At 38.9% G+C, this 23217-nt stretch overlaps 2 protein-coding genes across 2 annotated transcripts; both read right to left on the bottom strand.

Moving 5' to 3' along the window:
• Nucleotides 1-646: 646 nt before the first annotated feature.
• On the bottom strand, nt 647-1870 carry LOC115899258 (ADP/ATP translocase 2). The gene has a single exon (XM_030936995.1). It carries the CDS (start codon nt 1792-1794, stop codon nt 898-900), a length of 897 nt encoding a protein of 298 aa, XP_030792855.1. The 5' UTR covers nt 1795-1870; the 3' UTR covers nt 647-897.
• Nucleotides 1871-12288: 10418 nt separating this feature from the next.
• LOC104657387 (olfactory receptor 6P1) lies at nt 12289-13242 on the bottom strand. The gene has a single exon (XM_010357170.2). The coding sequence runs from the start codon at nt 13240-13242 to the stop codon at nt 12289-12291; it is 954 nt and encodes a 317-aa protein (XP_010355472.2).
• Between the last annotated feature and the right edge of the window lie 9975 nt (nt 13243-23217).

Here is a 23217-nt window from a genome sequence, read left to right as displayed (position 1 = left end):
CTATTATCTAAAGTTCAGTAAATAGGAAACATAGGTTTAATATCACTCAGTTTTAATTCCATTCTCTTAAAATAGAGAAGGAAAACATGATACGGATAATTAAAAATTTCTGTGAAACGGAAAAGAAAGAGGACATGGTTTTCAAGTCAGCAAAACCTGGATTTGTATTGCTCTTCGTCAGCTCTGGGATGTAAGTAAGTTCTCAAACCTTTGGAAGTATTACATTCTTCATCTTAAAAGGTGATACATCAAACCAAAGGTTAGTCTTGAGTAGCAGCTCCGAGCAAAGACTCTGCAGTTAGAGTGCCATGGTTCAAATCCTGGCTCAGCCATGTCTTATTACATGACCTTGGGCAAATTATTCTGTCTCTCGGGTTTTTGTTAATTGGAAAAATAAAACAATAAGAGTACTTATCTCTTAGAATTATTGTGATGATGGTATGGGTTATATATGTAAGCTGTTTAGAATAACACTTGCCATACAAATACATGCTTTTATGTGTGAGTATTTGTATTATGTCAAGCAAATAAAAGGTGTTCAGAAAAGTTAATTTGATTTCCAATTTCCTTTATAATTTACTTGCCCATGAACATAAGAATTTTTGCCATTTTTGAAATTTTTTTTTTTTTTTTTTTTTTTTTTTTTTTTTAGATATTTTTATTTCTCCAAATTTATTTATCAGGAGTGACTGAAATAAAAAATACAATTGAGTCCCATCATCATCACGGAAATGGCTTTAAGAGAAAACTGGTCAGATGAATATTATTGCTTCCCATTTTCAACCAGTAAATAGTTGCCACTGAGAAATTGACAGCCAGGAGTCTGTCAAGAATGCTCAAGATATGTTATATAATACAACATGCCTGTTCACAGGGGAAAAAATCCTAGGAAATAACTTATGTGTACTTCTTGATTTCATCATACAAGACAAGCACAAAAGCACCACCCATGCCTCTGAGAACATTGGACCATGCACCCTTGAAAAAAGCTTTGCCTCCTTCATCACGAGCTATCTTCCTCCAGCAGTCAAGCGTGCCTGTGTACATGATGTCAGTTCCTTTGCGCCCTGACTGCATCATCATGCGGCGGCGAACAGTGTCAAATGGATAGGAAGTCAACCCAGCAACAGCAGTGACAGTCTGTGCGATCATCCAGCTGATGACGATGTGAGTGTTCTTGGGATCCGGAAGCATACCCTTTGCAGTGTCATAGATACCGAAGTAGGCGGCTCGGTAGATGATAATACCCTGCACAGACACGTTAAAGCCTTGGTACAGGCCCTTAATCCCATCAGATTTGTAGATCTTAACCAGGCAGTCACCGAGGCCTCGGAATTCCCTTTCAGCTCCAGCTTTACCCACATCAGCTGCTAGACGGGTACGGGCAAAATCAAGAGGGTACACAAAACACAGGGATGTGGCCCCTGCGGCACCACCCGATGCCAGATTCCCTGCAAAGTAGCGCCAAAACTGGGTCCTCTTGTCCACACCACCCAGGAAGATCTGCTTGTATTTATCTTTGAAGGCGAAGTTAAGAGCCTGGGTGGGGAAGTATCGGATGACATTGGCCAGGTTACCGCGCCAGAAGGACAGAACTCCCTGCTCCTTGGGAATACGGACCACGCAGTCTATAATGCCTTTGTACTGCTTATCTGCAGTGATCTGCTTGCTGGCATGCTGCACCTGCAGCAGCAGCTTGACCCGCTCGATGGGCGCTACCGCCGTCTTGGAGATGGCTGCGGCCACTCCACCTGCCAGGAAGTCCTTGGCGAAGGACACAGCGGCATCTGTCATGTTGAAAGGAAAGAAGAGGCAGGCTGCTGCGGGACGGGACTAGGCCGGGAACCGGCTTTGACTCCGGCGCTGCGGGGCATGAAATTTTTAATATATTTGAAAGAAACAATGAAGCTGTTTCTGACTAGGTGACTCACGAGTTAACTGGCTTCTTCATCAAGAGTGTTTCATTTTTCCAGTTTTCATGTTAAAGTAGAGGCAGAGCCCACTGTATGCTACTTCTTAAATAACTTCTGTTTATTTAATTTGTAAAATTTGGTGAAATATAGAATGATTGAGACTCTTAAAATTATTTTAAAATTACTAGACTAAGGATTCTTGAGAAAAGAGACTTCTCCCAAGTCATTGCTTTTCATTACAATGTCTGGTACATAGTAGGCACCTAAAATATCTGCTCAATGAGGAAATGAGTTGAATCCCATTTTATTTAAATAAATAAAAATGTGTAACTTCAGTGGAGAGGAAAATAAGGAATTGCAGAAGCTCCTGGCTCATTAAGTACTATTGTGGGGAGATTTGTAGAAAAAAATACGATTACTCTCTTAGATAGTTAAAAAAAAATCTTCCTAACTAGTATCGTGAACTGAGTAACAAATATAAACAAAACCTGGTATTTTCTTGGTTTATAATAATTTCTCAATACAAAAATATGTAGTTAGAACTATGAGTGCTTAAAATGAAAAAAAATCTAAGTTTGTCATTATTTTCTGTCAAAAAATAGTTTTAAGAGTTAATATTAAAAAACAATAGGTAGACTAGATCTTCGAGTTGAGTGACAAAAAGCACATGCTTATATATTGTCAGAAGTTTGGCTCTGAGAAAATATTCACAATGATTATTCATTTATCTTTGGTGAGAAGAAATAGGGTAATGTTTAGATGAATAAGTTAAAGTTTACTATGGACCTATTTTTCTTTTGTGTTAGTATTTTATAATTCTTTCTGAAAATTGTAAAGTTTCTATATACTCTCTAAAGTCACAAAAAGTTTGAAACAGATGATCATGTCTTGTGCCTTCTATAAAGTGTCTTGTAAATAAAGATCACAACATTTTTATTTTCTTTTTAAATTCAAGCCCATTTTAGTCAATTGGATGAATAGTGCTGCTATTTTTAAAAAGATTAATTTCATTCAAAAAATCCTGATACCCCATGTGCTTTTTTCATATTGCATGCCTCTGTCAAAACATGTCATGTGCCCCGTAAATATATACAACTGCTATGCACTCTAATTTTTTTAAAAACAAATTAGATGGCCAATAAAATAATAGAAAAATAAAATCATGATAAACTTCACTGCATGCAACTTTACTGCTCCCTCTCTGTTACCTTTATCTGGTGAAAAGCTGACTGCACTGAGTACAAATTAAGAACCTTAAAAAATAACAAAACAAAATCAAGTAAAATAAAACAAAGCAAAGTGCATCAAACTAAAATAAAACAGCCTCAGTAGTAGTTACTGGAATTGCAGATATCATGTCGGGGGAAAAAAAAAAAACCCTGCTTTTTCCCTGGCTAGTCTTTTCAATTGCAACATTAAAGAGACAGTAACCATAACACCTGATAGAAATGGTTCATTGTTGTTGCATAGAACAAAAAGAGACAACACTTCAAAAAGACCATTTGTTTTTATTTTCACTCATCTTATGGGCACTCACTTATCGAGCTTTTTCACCTTTCCAATTTCTTCAAATGTCGAACAACCACAGAATGGTCGATGTTGAGTTCTTTGGCAACTTCTCATGTAGTTGTGAAAGGATCAGCTTCAAAGATTGCTCTCAATTTATTGTTGTCAACTTCTGATGGCCAGCCACTATGCTCCTCATCTTCAAAGCTCTCGTCTCCTTTGCAAAGCTTCTTGAACAACTGCTGCACTGTACATTTGTTAGCAGTTCCTGGGCCAAATGCACTGTGACTTGCAAAGAAAAGTGGATTTTATGTAACAACTGGTGATGACCAGCTCAGTGGTGGGATGGAGAAGAAGCTCCAAAGCACTTCTCAAAGCCAAACTTGCACCACAAAAAGCTCATGGTCACTGTTTGGTGGTCTGCTGCCGGTCTGATCCACCACAGATTTCTGAATCCCAGCAAAACCATTACATCTGAGAAGTATGATCAGCAAACCGATGAGAGGCAACAAAAACTGCAACACTGTTAGCCGGCACTGGTCAACAGAAAGGGCACAATTCTCCAGAACATCCAACTGCATGACACACAACCAGTGCTTCAAAAGTTGAATGAATTGGGCTATGAAACTTTGGCTTATCCATCACATTCACCTGACCTGTCACCAAACAACTATCACTTCTTCAAGCATCTTGACAACTTTTTGCAGGAAAAGCACTTCCACAACCAGCGGCATGCACAAAATGCTTTCCAAGAGTTCATCAAACCCCAAAGCATGGGATTTTACACTCCAGGAATAAACAAACTTATTTCTCATTGGCAACAATGTGTTGATTGTAATGATTCCTATTTTGGTTAATAAAGATGTGCTTGAGCCTGATTATAACGGTTTAAAATTCTCAGTCTAGAACCACAATACCTTTTGCGCCAACCTAGTTCAATTTTTCAGCCATACGACTAGACACCTGTGATTTGTATACATTTCTGCATCTCTAGCCTTAGTGTGTTGAACTTTCTTCCCATATTTATTACCTTCTAGATGGCTGTTGGAATTCCAGGCATCAAATCCAGGTTCAGAAAAGGGAAAGGGGCAGTGCTAGCACCAGCACCAGCCATCTCTTTCTCTCTAGAAGATAACCTCTCCAGCAGAACTTCATTTATGTTTTATTGGGAAAATATTAGATACATAGCCAGTCTTAGTTTCAAGAGAAGCTGAGATATCAACTGTATGGCAGAAATGTAGGTTTATTGCCTGGGTCAGGCATGTTTTCAGCTTCAAAAATTTAGGTTATCATAGCAATGAAAAATGAGGTCACTTTTGGCCAGGCAACTAAAAAACAGCCACTTATTTTCTTAATTGAAACGGAGTTGCAAATAAGAATCATTTGCAAAGCATGTTTTATATTAAAAGCACCACTGTTGGAGTAAAATAGAATATTTGAAGAAATCTATGAAGTAACTAGTTACCCATCAACACCATGGGAATCTCTCACAGTAGAGGAAGAACAAATCAAAAGCACTGTGATCTCCCAATGGGAAAAAAATATGACTATGACATGATGAGAGTCATAGAAATAGCATGTTTTAATCATTTTTTAAAGGAGGAACTTCACTCACTCAATCTGATGACATCTTGGCATGATATTAGATTGTACAATTGGGAAGGCCAAACTTTCTGATCAACTTGTTACCTACTCCACATAGTTACAAAGTTGCTTGGAGCTTTCCTTTCTGTATGTACCTTAGAGAAAGCCAATTCTCCAATCTCAGTTTGAGTAAGAGTGAGTTTAATACGTGGTTAATGGAACAGGCATATCCTTTAGAAGCATATCATGATATTTGTAATGATAAAATGATAATAATGATGGAGCTTGGCATTTATTAAATGCTTACTGTGAATTAACGGTATTACATGCCAGAAGGTCTTCTTAGGTTCCAGCAAACAAACTCACACACTATCAAAGGCCTCACCTGGCATAAAATTAACTCAGGGAAACAGGATAGTAAATCCAACATTCCAGAAGGGCAGTTTTAGGAGTTTCTCTTATGGGAAAGAAGTCCTGAAAGCGGTTGAAGGCACAGACTCTGTCATTTAAAGTCATAGCTCAGGTGGGAGGACATAAGATTTTCATCAAGGGGTGCAGAGTTCACCTTAACTTGGAATCCTCAAGCCCTGTAAGCGCCTATATCACTTGTAACAATTTCATAGGCATCCATAGCTTCTAGAATTCCCTGCTGAAGACATGCCAAGTTACAAAAGTAGCCTGAAGCTATTATTTCCCACTAGATATCTATAACACATTAATCATCCTCCCAGTTCAGGGGTCATTTGCTGATCAGAGATAATTTGTGCCATAAGTAATGTTGTGTAGTAATGTTTATTAGGTTTCTAGGGAAGCAGAACTAGAAATTAATCCAAGATCAAATTTATCCACAAAGAGAAAAAAAAGCTAACCCTTTGCCCACATATGCATTATTTATTTAATATTCGCAACAAACCCATATGATGGAAAGGGTATTATTTTTATTATCAAAGAGAAATTATGAGCAGAGATGTAAAGTTTCTTGCCTATGATCACATAACTTATTATTAGTAAAGCCAGGATCAAATTGAAATTTGCTGTTTCTAGGGTCTGAATTCTGAACTCCATGTCTCTCATAATTCTGTGGAAGGAGAGGAGAACGTAATGTAAATTGAGCTATGTTCAGAGATGTTTCTAAGGCTATTTAGAAATTTTATGAAAATCAAACAACTTAAAGTGTTTTAACTATCAGATCTGTTATTGCTATTTTGTTTTTAATACTGGAAAGTCTAAAATGATTGTTTATACAGTAGTTTGCATTGATGGACACGTCTTTTTCTCCCTCAAAATCTGTCTCAGAATAGGCAAATGTGCACTGATCAACAATCTCTGTTTATTGGAATTTGTTCAATTGCATTTTTATTTTGTGTCACATATCCCACATCTAAATAATCATTGAATTTGGTTCAATATGCAGAAATTTGGGTAAATGAGCCTAGATTCAAGATAAGCAAAATTTCTCTGAGCAATTCAAGTAAATTTTCTTTTTTTTTTTTTTTTTTTTTTTTTTGTTTGTTTTTTTTGAGACGGAGTCTCGCTCTGTCGCCCGGGCTGGAGTGCAGTGGCCGGATCTCAGCTCACTACAAGCTCCGCCCCCCGGGTTTACGCCATTCTCCTGCCTCAGCCTCCCGAGTAGCTGGGACTACAGGCGCCCGCCACCTCGCCCGGCTAGTTTTTTGTATTTTTTAGTAGAGACGAGGTTTCACCGTGTTAGCCAGGATGGTCTCGATCTCCTGACCTCGAGATCCGCCCGTCTCGGCCTCCCAAAGTGCTGGGATTACAGGCTTGAGCCACCGTGCCCGGCCGTAAATTTTCAATAATCAAAGGAACTTGCTAGAATACTTATGATTCAGACTATGAACCTGAGACATCCCAATTGCCATAGAGATATCTGCATCCTATCTATGGCTCTTCAATCTTCTTTCTTTTGGAGGCATTTTCTGTTCTTACAGTCCTTTGACTAGGAGCACAATTTTTTTTTTTTTTTTAAATGTATATGTCTTTATTCTTAGTGTTACAGTATATAAAAGTTCATATAGCATTTTTCTTTTTTTTTTCTTTTTTTTTTTATTATACTTTAAGTTCCAGGGTACATGTGCATAACGTGCAGGTTTGTTACATATGTATACTTGTGCCATGTTGGTGTGCTGCACCCATCAACTCATCAGCACCCATCAATTCGTCATTTATATCAGGTATAACACCCAATGCAATCCCTCCCCCCTACCCCCTCCCCATGATAGGCCCCAGTGTGCGATGTTCCCCTTCCCGAGTCCAAGTGATCTCATTGCTCAGTTCCCACCTATGAGTGAGAACATGTGGTGTTTGGTTTTCTGTTCTTGTGATAGTTTGCTAAGAATGATGGTTTCCAGCTGCATCCATGTGCCTACAAAGGACGCAGACTCATCACTTTTCATGGCTGCATAGTATTCCATGGTGTATATGTGCCACGTTTTCTTAATCCACTCTATCATTGATGGACATTTGGGTTGGTTCCAAGTCTTTGCTATTGTGAATAGTGCCGCAATAAACATACGTGTGCATGTGTCTTTATAGCAGCATGATTTATAATCCTTTGGGTATATACCCAGTAGTGGGATGGCTGGGTCATATGGTACATTTAGTTCTAGATCCTTGAGGAATTGCCATACTCTTTTCCATAATGGTTGAACTAGTATACAATCCCACCAACAGTGTACAAGTGTTCCTATTTCTCCACATCCTCTCCAGCACCTGTTGTTTCCTGACTTTTTAATGATTGCCATTTTAACTGGTTTGAGATGGTATCTCATTGTGGTTTTGATTTGCATTTCTCTGATGGCGAGTGATGATGAGCATTTTTTCATGTGTCTGTTGGCTGTATGAATGTCTTCTTTTGAGAAATGTCTGTTCATATCCTTTGCCCACTTTTTGATGGGGTTGTTTGTTTTTTTTTCTTGTATATTTGTTTGAGTTCTTTGTAGAATCTGGATATTAGCCCTTTGTCAGATGAGTAGATTGCAAAAATTTTCTCCCATTCTGTAGGTTGCCTGTTCACTCTGATGGTAGCTTCTTTTGCTGTGCAGAAGCTCTTTAGTTTAATTAGATCCCATTTGTCAATTTTGGCTTTTGCTGCCATTGCTTTTGGTGTTTTAGACATGAAGTCCTTGCCCATGCCTATGTCCTGAATGGTACTACCTAGGTTTTCTTCTAGGGTTTTTATGGTATTAAGTCTAACATTTAAGTCTCTAATCCATCTTGCATTAATCTTCGTATAAGGAGTAAGGAAAGGATCCAGTTTCAGCTTTCTACTTATGGCTAGCCAATTTTCCCAGCATGATTTATAAAATAGGGTATCCTTTCCCCATTTCTTGTTTCTCTCAGGTTTGTCAAAGATCAGATGGCTGTAGATGTGTGGTATTATTTCTGAGGACTCTGTTCTGTTCCATTGGTCTATAGCTCTGTTTTGGTACCAGTACCATGCTGTTTTGGTTACTGTAGCCTTGTAGTATAGTTTGAAGTCAAGTAGCGTGATGCCTCCAGCTTTGTCCTTTTGACTTAGGATTGTCTTGGCAATGCGGGCTCTTTTTTGGTTCCATATGAACTTTAAAGCAGTTTTTTCCAATTCTGTGAAGAAACTCATTGGTAGCTTGATGGGGATGGCATTGAATCTATAAATAACCTTGGGCAGTATGGCCATTTTTACAATATTGATTCTTCCTATCCATGAGCATGGTATGTTCTTCCATTTGTTTGTGTCCTCTTTTATTTCACTGAGCAGTGGTTTGTAGTTCTCCTTGAAGAGGTCCTTGACATCCCTTGTAAGTTGGATTCCTAGGTATTTTATTCTCCTTGAAGCAATTGTGAATGGAAGTTCATTCCTGATTTGGCTCTCTGTTTGTCTGTTACTGGTGTATAAGAATGCTTGTGATTTTTGCACATTAATTTTGTATCCTGAGACTTTGCTGAAGTTGCTTATCAGCTTAAGGAGATTTTGGGCTGAGACGATGGGGTTTTCTAAATATACAATCATGTCATCTGCAAACAGGGACAATTTGATTTCTTCTTTTCCTAACTGAATGCCCTTGATTTCTTTCTCTTGCCTGATTACTCTAGCCAGAACTTCCAACACTATATTGAATAGGAGTGGTGAGAGAGGGCATCCCTGTCTTGTGCCAGTTTTCAAAGGGAATTTTTCCAGTTTTTGCCCATTCAGTATGATATTAGCTGTGGGTTTGTCATAAATAGCTCTTATTATTTTGAGGTACGTTCCATCAATACCAAATTTATTGAGCATTTTTAGCACAAAGGGCTGTTGAAATTTGTCAAAAGCCTTTTCTGCATCTATTTGCATCTATGTTCATCAGGGATATCAGTCTAAAATTCTCTTGTTTTGTTGTGTCTCTGCCAGGCTTTGGTATCAGGAGGATGTTGGCCTCATAAAATTAGTTAGGGAGGATTCCCTCTTTTTCTATTGATTGGAATAGTTTCAGAAGGAATGGTACCAGCTCCTCCTTGTACCTCTGGTAGAATTCAGCTGTGAATCCATCTGGTCCTGGACTTTTTTTGGTTGGTAAGCTATTAATTATTGCCTCAATTTCAGAGCCTGCTATTGGTCTATTCAGGGATTCAACTTCTTCCTGGTTTAGTCTTGGAAGGGTGTAAGTGTCTAGGAAATTATCCATTTCTTCTAGATTTTCTAGTTGATTTGCGTAGAGGTGTTTATAGTATTCTCTGATGGTAGTTTGTATTTCTGTGGGGTCCATGGTGATATCCCCTTTATCATTTTTTATTGCGTCTATTTGATTCTTCTCTCTTTTCTTCTTTATTAGTCTTGCTAGCGGTCTATCAATTTTGTTGATCATTTCAAAAAACCAACTCCTGGATTCATTGATTTTTTGGAGGGTTTTTTGTGTCTCTATCTCCTTCAGTTCTGCTCTGATCTTAGTTATTTCTTGCCTTCTGCTAGCTTTTGAATGTGTTTGTTCTTGCCTCTCTAGTTCTTTTAATTGTGATGTTAGAGTGTCAATGTTAGATCTTTCCTGCTCTCTCTTGTGGGCATTTAGGGCTATAAATTACCCTCTACACACTGCTTTAAATGTGTCCCAGAGATTCTGGTATGTTGTATCTTTGTTCTCATTGGTTTCAAAGAACATCTTTATTTCTGCCTTCTTTTCCTTAGGTACCCAATAGTCATTACCCAGTAGCTGTCAATTCTTCCACTCTTTTTTCAAGATTTTTAGTTTCTTTGTGCTGGGTTCATAATTCCTCCTTTAGCTCTGATAAGTTTGATGGACTGAAGCCTTCTTCTCTCATCTCGTCAAAGTCATTCTCTGACCAACTTCGATCCATTGCTGGCGATGAGCTGCGCTCCTTTGCAGGGGGAGATGTGCTCTTATTTTTTGAATTTCCAGCTTTTCTGCCCTGCTTTTTCCCCATCTTTGTGGTTTTATCTGCCTCTGGTCTTTGATGATGGTGACATACTGATGGGGTTTTGGTATAGGTGTCCTTCCTGTTTGATAGTTTTCCTTCTAACAGTCAGGACCCTCAGCTGTAGGTCTGTTGGAGATTGCTTGAGGTCCACTCCAGACCCTGTTTGCCTGGGTATCAGCAGCAGAGGTTGCAGAAGATAGAATATTGCTGAACAGCAAGTGTATCTGTCTGATTCTTACTTTGGAAGCTTCCTCTCAGGGGTGTACTCCACCCTGTGAGGTGTGGGGTGTCAGACTGCCCCTAGTGGGGGATGTCTCCCAGTTAGGCTACTCAGGGGTCAGGGACCCACTTGAGCAGGCAGTCTGTCCCTTCTCAGATCTCAACCTCCATGTTGGGAGATCCACTGCTCTCTTCAAAGCTGTCAGACAAAGTCATTTGCGTCTGCAGAGGTTTCTGCTACTTTTGTTGTTGTTGTTGTTAACTGTGTCCTGTCCCCAGAGGTGGAGTCTACAGAGACAGGCAGGTTTCCTTCAGCTGCTGTGAGCTCCACCCAGTTCGAGCTTCCCAGCGGCTTTGTTTACCTATGTAAGCCTCAGCAATGGCGGGTGCTCCTCCCCCAGCCTCGCTGCTGCCTTGCGGTTAGATCGCAGACTGCTGTGTTAGCAATGGGGGAGGCTCCGTGGGCATGGGACCCTCCTCGCCAGGTGTGGGATGTATTCTCCTGGTGTACCCATTTGCTTAAAGCACAGTATTGGGGTGGGAGTTACCCGATTTTCCAGGTGTTGTGTGTCTCAGTTCCCCTGGCTAGGAAAAGGGATTCCCTTCCCCCTTGTGCTTCCCGGGTGAGGCGATGCCTCGCCCTGCTTCAGCTCTCACTGGTCGGGCTGCAGCAACTGACCAGCACCAATTGTCTGGCACTCCCTAGTGAGATGACCCCAGTACCTCAGTTGAAAATGCAGAAATCACCGGTCTTCTGTGTCGCTCGTGCTGGGAGTTGGAGACTGGAGCTGTTCCTATTCGGCCATCTTGGAACACAATTTAAAATATCTCACAGCTGGTATGGCCCTGGCACTAATTAGTTAAAACAGGTGCTGGCCATAGTGAAGGAGAAGATTTGTATATAAGCTTTGTAGAACATTTTACCTACTACCTGGGCAATATTTGTTAGGTCAACCAGTTTTATATCCCCTGGAGATTCAAAGAAGAGAGAGGGAGAGGATATTTAGCCATATTGAGTCATGAATAGATGGCTGAATATCAGCACTGCATCTCTCTCTGCTTTGACTTTCAATGAACATGAGTTTTGTAGAGGTAAAGCGTATTGATAAGGTGATATGAAATTAGGTCTTGGGGTATAACATACTTGTGCAATTTCTTATGAAAGTGGGATTTGAGAATCTGGATCTTTGAAATTGTTATGTTGAAGTCTACCAAATTTTTTTCTTGAGCCGTCCACCAATAATTTCCTTTTTTTTTTCATATTATATTTTCTCACTTATAAAATAATGAGCTTGGTCTAAGCTAGGGAATCCCAAACTGTCTATGAAATAGGAATTCCCAGGAAATTTTGAAAATTATTCATGGCAGGGTAACATTCCAAACATACTCAGTAAGACTCTCCACATATTTTTTGGGAGGAATCTTTATTTTAACAAATTTCCAGGTGATTCTTATGTACCTAGTCCAACCTTAGTTTGAAAACCCCTGTAAAAAAATAAATGATTCATAAACTTTCATTTGTATCAGAAGGTCCCAGACAACATTTAGAGAAAATGTTGGCAAATTATATTTATGTTCCCTTTAAGCCCATTCTGATTCCTTGAGGAGGCCCTATTAAGATTCTGCTATTTTCGCCTCTCCCAGGACCTGTTGTATATCAGTCTGGAACATCCCTAGGATAGTGACATCTGCCCATCACTGTCTTCCTGAAGGCATCCTTCACCTCCTTGTTCCTCAGGCAGTATATGACTGGGTTGAGGGATGGTACAATTATAGTGTAGAGCACAGAGATAATCTTGTTGTGGTTGAAGGTGTACATGGCCCGGGGCCGTGCATAGGTGAAGAGAGTGGAGGAGTAGTAGATAACAACTGCTGCCAGATGAGTGGCACAAGTGGAAAAGGCTTTGCGGCGTCCCCTGGAAGTAGGGATCCTCAGGATGGCTGCAATGATGGCAGTGTATGATGAAACCACAGCCAACAGAGGGAGTAGAATCATCACCAGGGCCAGAAGGTAGTCTACTAGCTCTGCTTGCTCCTTGTCAGAGCAGGTGAGGTTGAGTAGTGGGGAAATATCACAGAAAAAGTGATTGATAATGTTGGGTCCACAGTAGGACAATTGGGAAACGAAAAGAAGCTTCATCATGGAGCTGAAGAAGCCACTGCCCCAAGAGGCAGCAGCAAGGCGAGTGGCCAGACTGGAAGGCATGAGACTAGGGTAACGGAGGGGTCCACAGATGGCCAGGTAGCGGTCATAGGCCATAACTGCCAACAGCACACATTCAGTACAGGCTAAGGCAATAAAGAAGTAGAGTTGTGTCATGCAACTTACATAGGAGACTCTACTATCCTGGGTAAGAAAGGCTGCCAAGAGCCGAGGAATGGTGTCATTGATGTACCATAGCTCCAGGAAAGAGAGATGGCCAAGGAAAAAGTACATGGGGCGATGAAGGCTTGGAGTGAGCCATATTGTGAAGACAATGAGTGAATTCTCCAACAATGTCAGAAGGTAAATTGCAAAGAAAAGGACAAAGAGGAGCAGCTGGAGGGGAGGAGTGGTAGGGAAACCCACCAAGACAAACTCTTCGACATGGACTCCACTCAAATTTCTCATGGTCTCTGTCCACTTGAGTGCCTAAAATAAATCACAGGAAGAACAAGAGGTTTGAAAGATAGGTGAAACAAACCGCCAACATACTCTCACAGGTTATAACCACTGAAGATGTTTAGTGGTATATTAATTATTATATCATTTTTCCTCTTCACTTTGCTGTTTTTTCTCTCACCTTATAAGAAAAGTTAACAGACCTGAGTACTCAATTACCTAGTGATCTTAACTACAGTGGGTATTTGATAAATACTTTCAGAGTGATTTCAGAACTGCCTTGGCATTTTGATTCTTGTCCAGGACGTGCTCTTCCTTTACATCCCTTAGAAACAACTATAAACTCCTAAGCCCACAGCACCTTTACTCAGTATTTGTTGAATGAGTGAATAAAAGAAGGTGTGACCTCAAGTTGGAGCCTACAAGCTTATCTCTCAAGATAAATTGTACTAAGAGGAAGCAATAACTCAGGGAGATTGCTTGAACTATAATGCAAGGCAACATGACAGTATGCAGATTGGTTTGAAAAATATTCATTTCCAAATGGAGAGACAATTCAATACAAAGGAGATTATGAAGCTCTGCTCCAGAGGATAGTTACTTTTCCATTCACTTTACATTTATTTTTGAATACATTTTTAGTGCTAGAATTAGACCGTCTTATTTCCAGGAGGTATAATATGTTAAAAATTGACCTCCTGAAAGTTGTACATGTCTTAATTCCTGGAATCTATACATCATATGGTAAATATTTTGCAAATATGATTAAATTAAGGACTTTGAGATGGAGGGCTTATCCTGGATTTTCTAGGTGGGCCTTAAATACAATGAAAAAGGTCTTTACAAGACAGAGACAGAGTGAAACTTGAAACAGATGCACAGAGGAGAAGGCAATGTAAAGATGAGGCAGAGAGAGATTTAAGGATGCTGGCCTTGAAGACTGCAATGATTTGGCCACAAGATGTTTATCCTGAATGAATGCCCACAGCCATCAGAAGCTAAAAGATGCAAGGAAGAATTTCTCAAGAGCCTCAAGAGGGAGTGCGGCTCTACCTATGCCTTGAATTGAGCCAAGTGATACTGATTTCAGATTTCTGGCCTCCAGAATTGTGAGACAGTAACTCTCTGTTGTTTTAACCCACCACATTCGTGGCCGTTTATTACAGCAGCCATGGGAGACTGATGCAACTGGGAAGGCAGGAAAATGAAAGAGGAAGTCATTTCCCCAACCATTCTTCTATGCTTTTCCAGTCCTCTATTAACATTGCCAGTGATCTGACATCTCCAGGGAGACCCTGATAAAATTACAAGTATGACTTGAGATTGGGTCACATGTCATTAAGCATTTCCATTTTTGGTGTGATTTAGGTACCTGTCTTTAAACAGTATTTTCCTCTAAGAAACTTAAAAAATGATATACTAATTTACATAGTTTTAACTTGACATCAATTTTTTTTTTTTTTTTTTTTTTAAGGATGAGTCCTTGCTGTGTTCTTCAGGCTGGACTCCAACTCCTGGGCTCAAAGAATCCTTTCACTTCAGCCTCCTGTGTAGCTAGGACTACAGGTACAACGTCTATTTTTTTATCAGACATTTATGTGGCCACAGGGAGTCTAATTTTTTACTGCATTATGAGAATTGAACTTTTAAATGAAACAGATTACTTCTTTATATATTCAATGAAATCTAATGAAATCTAAATATCAGCGCTATGGTAATGATATCCATTGATACTTGTTTAAACAAGTACACAAATGAGCATATCTTTTTAAAACTGGAAATTTTACATCACTTATTTCACCAAAGTCACAATTCATGGTATTGTAATATATTTATAATTGCAAGTTTTTATTGATTTCTCTGTATCTTCCTACATGTTTTTTGTTTCCTGTACTTTTAAGACTATTGAGTGCTTTGTAAAAGATTTTCTCTAGCTGTTATATAATTAACATACATTTACCTAAAGCAATATAAATATAAATATATAAAACATCTAAAAATATATTGGACAAAATGTTTAAATTTACTAGAAAACTATCTCATAATAATGTATGTTATGCTTTTGTCCAATGTTTGTGTGTATTCTAAGACTTATTACCACAATGAGAAAGATTTCAGCATCGATTCTATTCTGAATTTTCATTTTGGAGGTGTAAACACTAAGATAACTAGTTCACATATAAGTGATATTGAGGTACCATAGCTACATGAATGAAAGTTTGTTTTGTTATAGAAATAACACTAGATTATTTGAACTTTTTATTAGTTGTGTGCCAGAAAATATTCAGTAACATATCATCAAAATTATTTTCATGCATCTATTAGCTGACAACTTGATCAGCTTCTATTTCAACTGTGTTGAAAGCAATAGATTGTTAACCACTGACGTGCAAAAGAATTTGATACCCAGTTATTAGCCCTTTACTTTCTCGACACTGACTTTGGCATGACACTAACTTACACTCTTGGACACTTCCATATGGCAAGATTTTGCTATGCCTTTCCTTGTTAAAAAATATGAAAAGAGAAGTGGGAAAGGACACTTTATCTAGCACATCAATTTTAAGAGCTCTTAAGGGAGTTGAAGATGAGAGAATCAGTCCTTTGGAACTATTCCTGCCTGGACATTGGAAGATTTTTATTTTTATTTTTGTACCCTCAAGTATCCAAAAAGTCCAGTTTGGAAGCAGTGCATCAGATACTTTTCTGAGTGACAGTTTAAAGGGAAGGTATGTGTGGTAAGGTTAGGGACAGGGTAGGAAGGAAGCCCAGCATGCCTCAGGAGTAGGTAATAACAGAGGATGGGAAAAACTTGAAAATGATGGCTGGAAACTCTCAAGAGACAAGGTAAGGGAATTGAGATGCTAAGACAGACTGAACAATGACAGAACGTCTGAAGAGGGACTTGTCTTCACCCCTCTATTATCAGTGTAACAGAGCAGTAGCAAAACATAGTAGGCACTCAATAAATATTACTGGAGTGAGTTTCAGTCTTGATTTGCATAGTCTTGAATTTACATCATTCAGATTCATAATATATCTTGATAATATAGATAATTGAACTAAAGGAAAACTAGGGTTCTTTTTCAGTTATTGCATTGCATAAAATTGGTTGAAATTCCAACTTACTGGAGTCAGTCCTGAGGGATGTGGGAGAGAAGTTGTTGGAAAATGGAGTGAAGGACGGGAAGCAGCCTTAGAAATTTACTGACTGTTCACAAGTTTGTTGGAAGCCAATCTTGCTCTGTAGCCTACTGTGGCTTAGATTGTCTGCTGATTCAAAGATAAGCCTGCAAGTTGGTCCCCTTGTGCCCAAAGGTGCCCATACTCCTACCTCTTGCCCTCTCCTCAGTAGTATTATGTCATCATCTTCATGAGTTTCAAGCTCAGTTGTTGAAAACTGAACTCTTTTTGCTATTTCACCTGGCCTGCTACTGCCAAGAACTTTCTTCTCCAACCAAGGCAACTTCAGCCCCTATTGTCCACCAGAAATGGTCTGTTATTTTATTCTTTTCCTGCTCTCAGTCTGCTCTCCCTTTTTAGAGATGCTCTCCTCGATAGACTACTTTTGAATCATAGTCCTCAGATCTCTTCTGTAGCTCTGAGTGTATCACGGCACTGTGCCCACTGAACTCTTCTTGTATTTGTTCTTTTTTTGGTTTGTTTCTTACTTGCTTTAACTTCTAGGTGTGTCTTCTCCATCCTCAGTCTGGGAGCCCTTCTTCCTCTATTAGTGCTGCACAATTTTTATATCAAGGGAGGATTCTACCATCAGGGCAGCAGGGTACAGCTTAGCCTGCAATGTTAGCAGTCACACAGTGATGATTTCTTTAAATATACCCTTCTCATTTGGCAACTTAGATTCCAAGTAATAATTAATGAGGCACACCTTGAAGATTTCTCCCATTGCATTTTCCCTCAGAACCAAGAACAGCTCTTTATGGGTTGGTCTTCTCAGGACCAGATGATATTGATGCTGTTGTACAATTTATCTTTTATTTGCCTTTGAATGCTCTCCTTCAACATTACCCTCCCCTTTACTCCTGCTTTCCATTCCTCTTATTTATTCCTCCAGTTACATCAGAGTTTTTCAAGACACCACTCTGTTATTTTACCTCTCGTCTTTTGCACGTGAATAAACTTAATAAACAACAGTGTCTCTGTAACGACTTTGTCCAAAAGGTCCCTCACACTCACAGCTGCTATTATGACCATGACGCTATTAATAAATCTATGGAGTAGCCATGTATCTTCCCAGATTTTTCCTCCGTGGTAGCAGAGATCTCACTCATTGCTGTATTCTAGTTAAGTTCATTGCTTTGGCCATAATACATAACTGATGTATATATATCAAATTAGTTAAGAAATAAATAAGGTAATACTTTAAGAACTTGGAAACTTAAAAGGTAGAATGTCATTTCAGGGGTGGAATATCGAACCTGTTTTATTATTTGTAAAATAGTTCTGCTGCTGCCACTGCTGGTAACATTTGTCATTCCTACTTCATTAGACTATATCACATTAAAAGAGATAATTAGCTGAGAATTATTTGCCCATAATATGACACAATTTATTATTGTAAAGCACATTAGTGATGCCATAGCTCTGTGGGCCTGAAACCATGTAGATGTCACTTGGATCTTCCAAATTAGCTATTCACATCAGCACATTTGCCTGGATCCCCGTTTAACCTCTACCTTCTAGATGTTACATAAGCGAATGTTAGTAGTAGATGGCCTGGTGTTCAGTGGTGCTCTATGGGAAGCAACACAAGCCTTCATCTGGAGACACACTGGGCAGAGCCCTGTGCATAGGCATATCCCACTCCCAGAGAAAACTGCTTGTTTTGTTTTTCTTTGTTTCCCTTGAATTCCTCATTTATCATCATGAATTGAAGAATCTTAATGTGCCAACCAAAACACTGGTGAATTAACAACTGAGGACTGTCTGAAATTATTATAATTACTGTCTTTGTCTGTATCTACAAGGCATATAAAGAATATATAATAATAATTGATTACTCTGTGAAGGGTAGTGAGTATTTTTCATATGCTAACTTAATTCTCACCACAGCCCAGTGAGTTTAAACACCATTGTTTCTATTTGTAAATGACACGGAAAGATGAGTGATTTTTTTTTCTCAAGATCATACATCTAGAAAATTGTGGAAGTGGAATAAACCTAGATAATCTTCCTATGAAGGTATGGTGAGAAATTTAACCTGTATATTACACATCTTCCATGGAAATAAGTAAATGTCCATGGGTATAGCCAGGTGGACTCATTTATATAAGAATAAAGGGTTTTGTTTGTTTGTTTTTTTGTTTGTCTGTCTTCTCTGTGTATGGCAGTCAAATTCATTCAAAAGATTTTTTTAAATCTCATTTGAATTCATAGATGTAGACTTAATATGACAGTTATTTCTTTGGGTCTTGCCTTAGGGCAAGGGAAGTGCTACACCCTAAACACACCAAGATTGGCTTCTGTCTCTCTTATCGTGGCTTTCTTCTTTCTGGGTTCCCCTTTCCCACATATATTTTCCTACCCTGTCCAATGCCTTTACAAATCTCTAACATTTTACCACATTGCCACTTAAAAAAAAAAAATCCTTCACCCTTGTGAACATTTCGGATGCATTTCTCGTGTGCTATATTTAAAATCATAAACATATGAATAAAAGATTAAAATGACAGGGTACTCACTCTGAGATGTTCGAATGATTAAGCTTTTTCAAATTTTAAGCACATTGTATACCTCGAGAAATTCAAGCGATTTTCAGGATTATGAGGAACTGAAAATCGTAGGGAATGGATGAAGGATTTGAGGGTGTCTAACGTGAATAAAGACATAATTTGTCACAGAAGAACACCTACTTCTTTGCTTGCCTGTCTTCCACATTCGCACACATACCCTGCCTTTTGATATTTGTCAATAGGCTGACTAACTTTTGTCTCTGGGCAGGTATGGTTTGCCCTAGAAACTATTCAATAAAGTTGATATTTCACGCTGGTCTCTAAGTCGTTTGTGGCATGGCAGGGCTGAGGTTTTGCAGATGGAGCCCTGAAGCAAGCAGAGGCAGCAGTAGCCAGCCCTTATTACATTTCCCTTATTGCATTCTCATCAGGGACATAGCCCCTTAGTACACATTGTCATGGTGACCTACCTATCCCCAACAAGACTGTGTCCAAGTCGCCTCAGGGACCATTTGTTCTAGGGCATAGGTGATACAACGAAAAAGCATTGTCCAGAGGGACATGGGTGTGCACTGAAGTGGAGTAAAGTCCTTGGGTTCATTTCCTGAGTGTCATCTATGTAGTGCTTCTGCAAACTCTATTTTCAGAAGTGCCTAAGAGGCGCCTAGATATATTGATAATTCAGGACTAAAATTCTTTTGAGGAAATAAAACAATAAAGTTAGAGTTATGGGCAAATTAATTCTGATAGGTTATTTAGACTATTATATTTTTTGAGAAGATGTTTATTTGTTAAACTCTGTTCACCATTGCCTCTTATCACTTGTTCGTGTTTATATATGAGGGAGAGATGCTTTATCTCTCTTCCGTAAGTCTACAAGCTCCATAAGGAAACCCTGTATGCTGCTTGCCCTTCTTTACAACCCTTTGTAAATAAAACTTGGTGCACGGGGAAGATCTCAGGATAATTAGTGGGAAGATGTGTAGAGGAGTGCTTGTGAATTCCTGATTCCTGCCTCAAATCTGCGTCTGTTTCTGAAAATAATGGGGTTTTCTTTCTCTTTCCACACTGGTTTTCCTGACTGTCATTCATACCCATGTTGCTTCTTTGCTTCTTGGTCTACTGAACTGTCACAAATGAAGTAGGGTACCTCGTAGGGTGTGCGCTAAGCAACCTATCACTGAAAGTGTTCAAGCAGAGCCCAGACGACCTGTTTAGGATGCAATATTGGAGAGGAAGTGCCTGCAGTAAAAATGATGGCTCTCTTCTCTTGGCAATAATGGCAATTTGTTGTTACTGCAGAACGATAGAACTGTAAGTAAGTACTTTGCGAAAGATTAAATGATGCTATAAGGAGTTGGAGAAATGCAGTTATTGCTGAGATTTTAGCTCAAAGTGGTAAGGAGATGGTAACTTTCAGAAAACACAGAAGACAGAACAACATGAGAAAGCCAGGGCTGAAGTCAGTCTTGACATATTAAGTTCAAGGAAAAGGCAGATATATGCAGCAATAAATCAGAAATATTGGCTTGGATCTTAAGTCTGCCTTCAGTTTATAAACTTGGGAGTCAGCATTAATAAATACATAAAATCACACTTGATAAAATGTAACCAGAGGAACAGAGCTGGGAACAAAAAGAAAGAGAAAAATGGAAAGGAAATGCTCGAGAAATGCAGACCAAAGAAGGAAAAAGACCAAAAATTGTCCAATACAGGAATTGTAAGAGTACAGTGTTTTCTGGAGGTTAAGGGGCTAGACAATTTCAGGAAGGTGAGGGTGGTGATATAATAAGAAAAAAGTATTAAAATTAAAAAGAGGAAGCTGTTTTTATACTTTTTCCTATTGGTGCAGAAAATACACAATTGCTATTTACTGAACAATCACTATGTAGTATATACTGGACATTTTGCTAAAACCTTTATACATACTTTATTTAATTATCTTAGCAATACAATGTAGCTGTAATCTAAACTACCAAGTTTAAATTGGTACAAAAATACAACTGCTTAAATCAGACAGAATTTATTTCTCTTTCATATAGCCCTACAGTGGTGAGTGGTCCACAGTTGGCAGGGCCTGTGGAACAGCTTGACTTCACAAGATTGTAAAAAGCACAGGCAGATGGTTGGTCCTCCCAGACTCAATAGAAGGCTTCTATTGGAAGTCCAAGGCACTATTCTGTTTTTCCATGTCCTTTCCATCAGGAAAGCAGAAAGAGAGAAACTGATCTTCAGAGAGAGGTATAGAAGCTTCACCCATCATTTCCACTTATATCTCATTGATTAAAAACTTGGTCACTTAATCGTCAAACCTGGCCACAGAGAAAGCTAATAAATGTAGTAACTAACTGGCCATCTGTGTACTCAGCTAAAATTCCAGAGGATTCTATTACTAAACTCGTAGCAAGAATATATATTATCACTGGCGGTTTCAGATTGAAGAAATTATGATCCTGTTAAAGAGGTAAAAATGATGCTTTAAAAAGGTAAGTGATTATCACAGAATCGCACAGTATGTGGCAGAGACAGAAATTAAACTCAGATCATATTGATTCCAAGTTTATTTTTAGATGACTGTAGATTCATATGCAATTATGAGAAATAATACAGAAAGATCTCATGTATCCTTTACCCAATTATCCTCAAGAGTAATATCTTACAAAACTATACTATGCTGTGACAGCTAGGATGTTGACATTATTACAGTGAAGGTACGGAACATGTCAGTCACCACATGAATCCCTCTTGTTGCTCTTTTATAGGCACATTCACTTTTCTCTCACCCACATTCTTTTTTTTTTTTTTTTTTTTTTTTTATGAGCAATAAAGCTTTTTAATCACCTGGGTGCAGGCAGGCTGAGTCCAAAAAGAGAGCCAGCAAAGGGAGATAAGGGAGGGGCCGTTTTATAGGATTTGGGTAGGTAAAGGAAAATTACAGTCAAAGGGGGGTTGTTCTCTGGCCGGCAGGAGTGGGGGTCACAAGGTGCTCAGTGGGGGAGTTTTTGAGCCAGGATGAGCCAGGAAAAGGAATTTCACAAGATAATGTCATCGCTTAAGGCAAGGACCGGCCATTTTCATTTCTTTTGTGGTGGAATGTCATCAGTTAAGGCGAAGCATGGCTTTTGCACTTCTTTTGTGATTCTTCAGGTACTTCAGGACATCTGGGCATATATGGGCAAGTCACAGGGGATGCGATGGCTTGGCTTGGGCTCAGAGGCCTGACATTCCTGCCTTCTTAATAAGAAAAATAAAACAAAATAGTGTTGAAGTGTTGGGGCAGTGAGAATTTTTTTGGAGGGTGGTATGGAGAGACAATGGGCGACGTTTCTCAGGGCTGCTTCAAGCAGGATTAGTGGTGACATGGGAACCTAGAGTGGGAGAGATTAAGCTGAAGGAAGATTTTGTGGTAAGGGGTGATATTGTGTGTCAGTCACATTCTTAACCCTTAGCAGCTTGGCAACCATTAATCTATTTTCAATTTTGATAATTGCTTCATTTGAAGTATGCTATACACACACACACACACACATCTCTGTGTGTGTATATATATGACAGAATCACAAACCTAGTATGTGACAAATACAAAAATTAAACTGAAATGTAAATATTTATGCATTTATAAATATAGCATTTATAAATATATATGTATACACATAGCTGTATGGATTTATAAATATACATGTATACATTTATAAAGGTACATACATATATATTTTTAGTGCTCTTGTGAATTTTTCTCTTCAGTGATTATACTTTCAACTCTAGAGTTTTCATTTGGTTCTTACTTATATTTATTTATAGTATGTACCTTTAGTGATATTTTTCATTTGGCGTAATTGTCTAGAGATTGATTTAGATTGTGTGTTTCTATCAACAGTTTATCCCTTTTCATTGTTGAGTAATATTTCAAGACATAGATATACTACAGTTTAAGTAGTTTCTTCTTGAAGAAAATTTTGGTGGTTTCCAATTGTGTGTGTGTGTGTGTGTGTGTGTGTGTGTGTGTCACAGTTTCACTCTTGTTGCCCAGGTTGGTGTGCAATGGTATGATCCTGGATCACTGCAACCTCTGCCTCTTGGGTTCAAGTGATTCTCCTGCCTCAGACTCCCAAGTAGCTGGGATTACAGGTGTGTGCCACCATGCCTGGCTAATTTTGTATTTTTAATAGAGACAGTGTTTCACCATGTTGGTCAGTCTGGTCTCGAACGTTTGACCTCAGGTTATCTGCCTCCCTAGACCTCCCAAAGTGCTAGGATTACAGGCTTGAGTCACCACTCCTGGACTCCAGTT

This window comes from Rhinopithecus roxellana, chromosome 8 (assembly GCF_007565055.1).
Source record: "Rhinopithecus roxellana isolate Shanxi Qingling chromosome 8, ASM756505v1, whole genome shotgun sequence".
NCBI lineage: Eukaryota > Metazoa > Chordata > Mammalia > Primates > Cercopithecidae > Rhinopithecus > Rhinopithecus roxellana.
The sequence above is the reverse complement of the archived record's forward strand: the minus strand, read 5'-3'. Positions and strand labels throughout refer to the sequence as shown.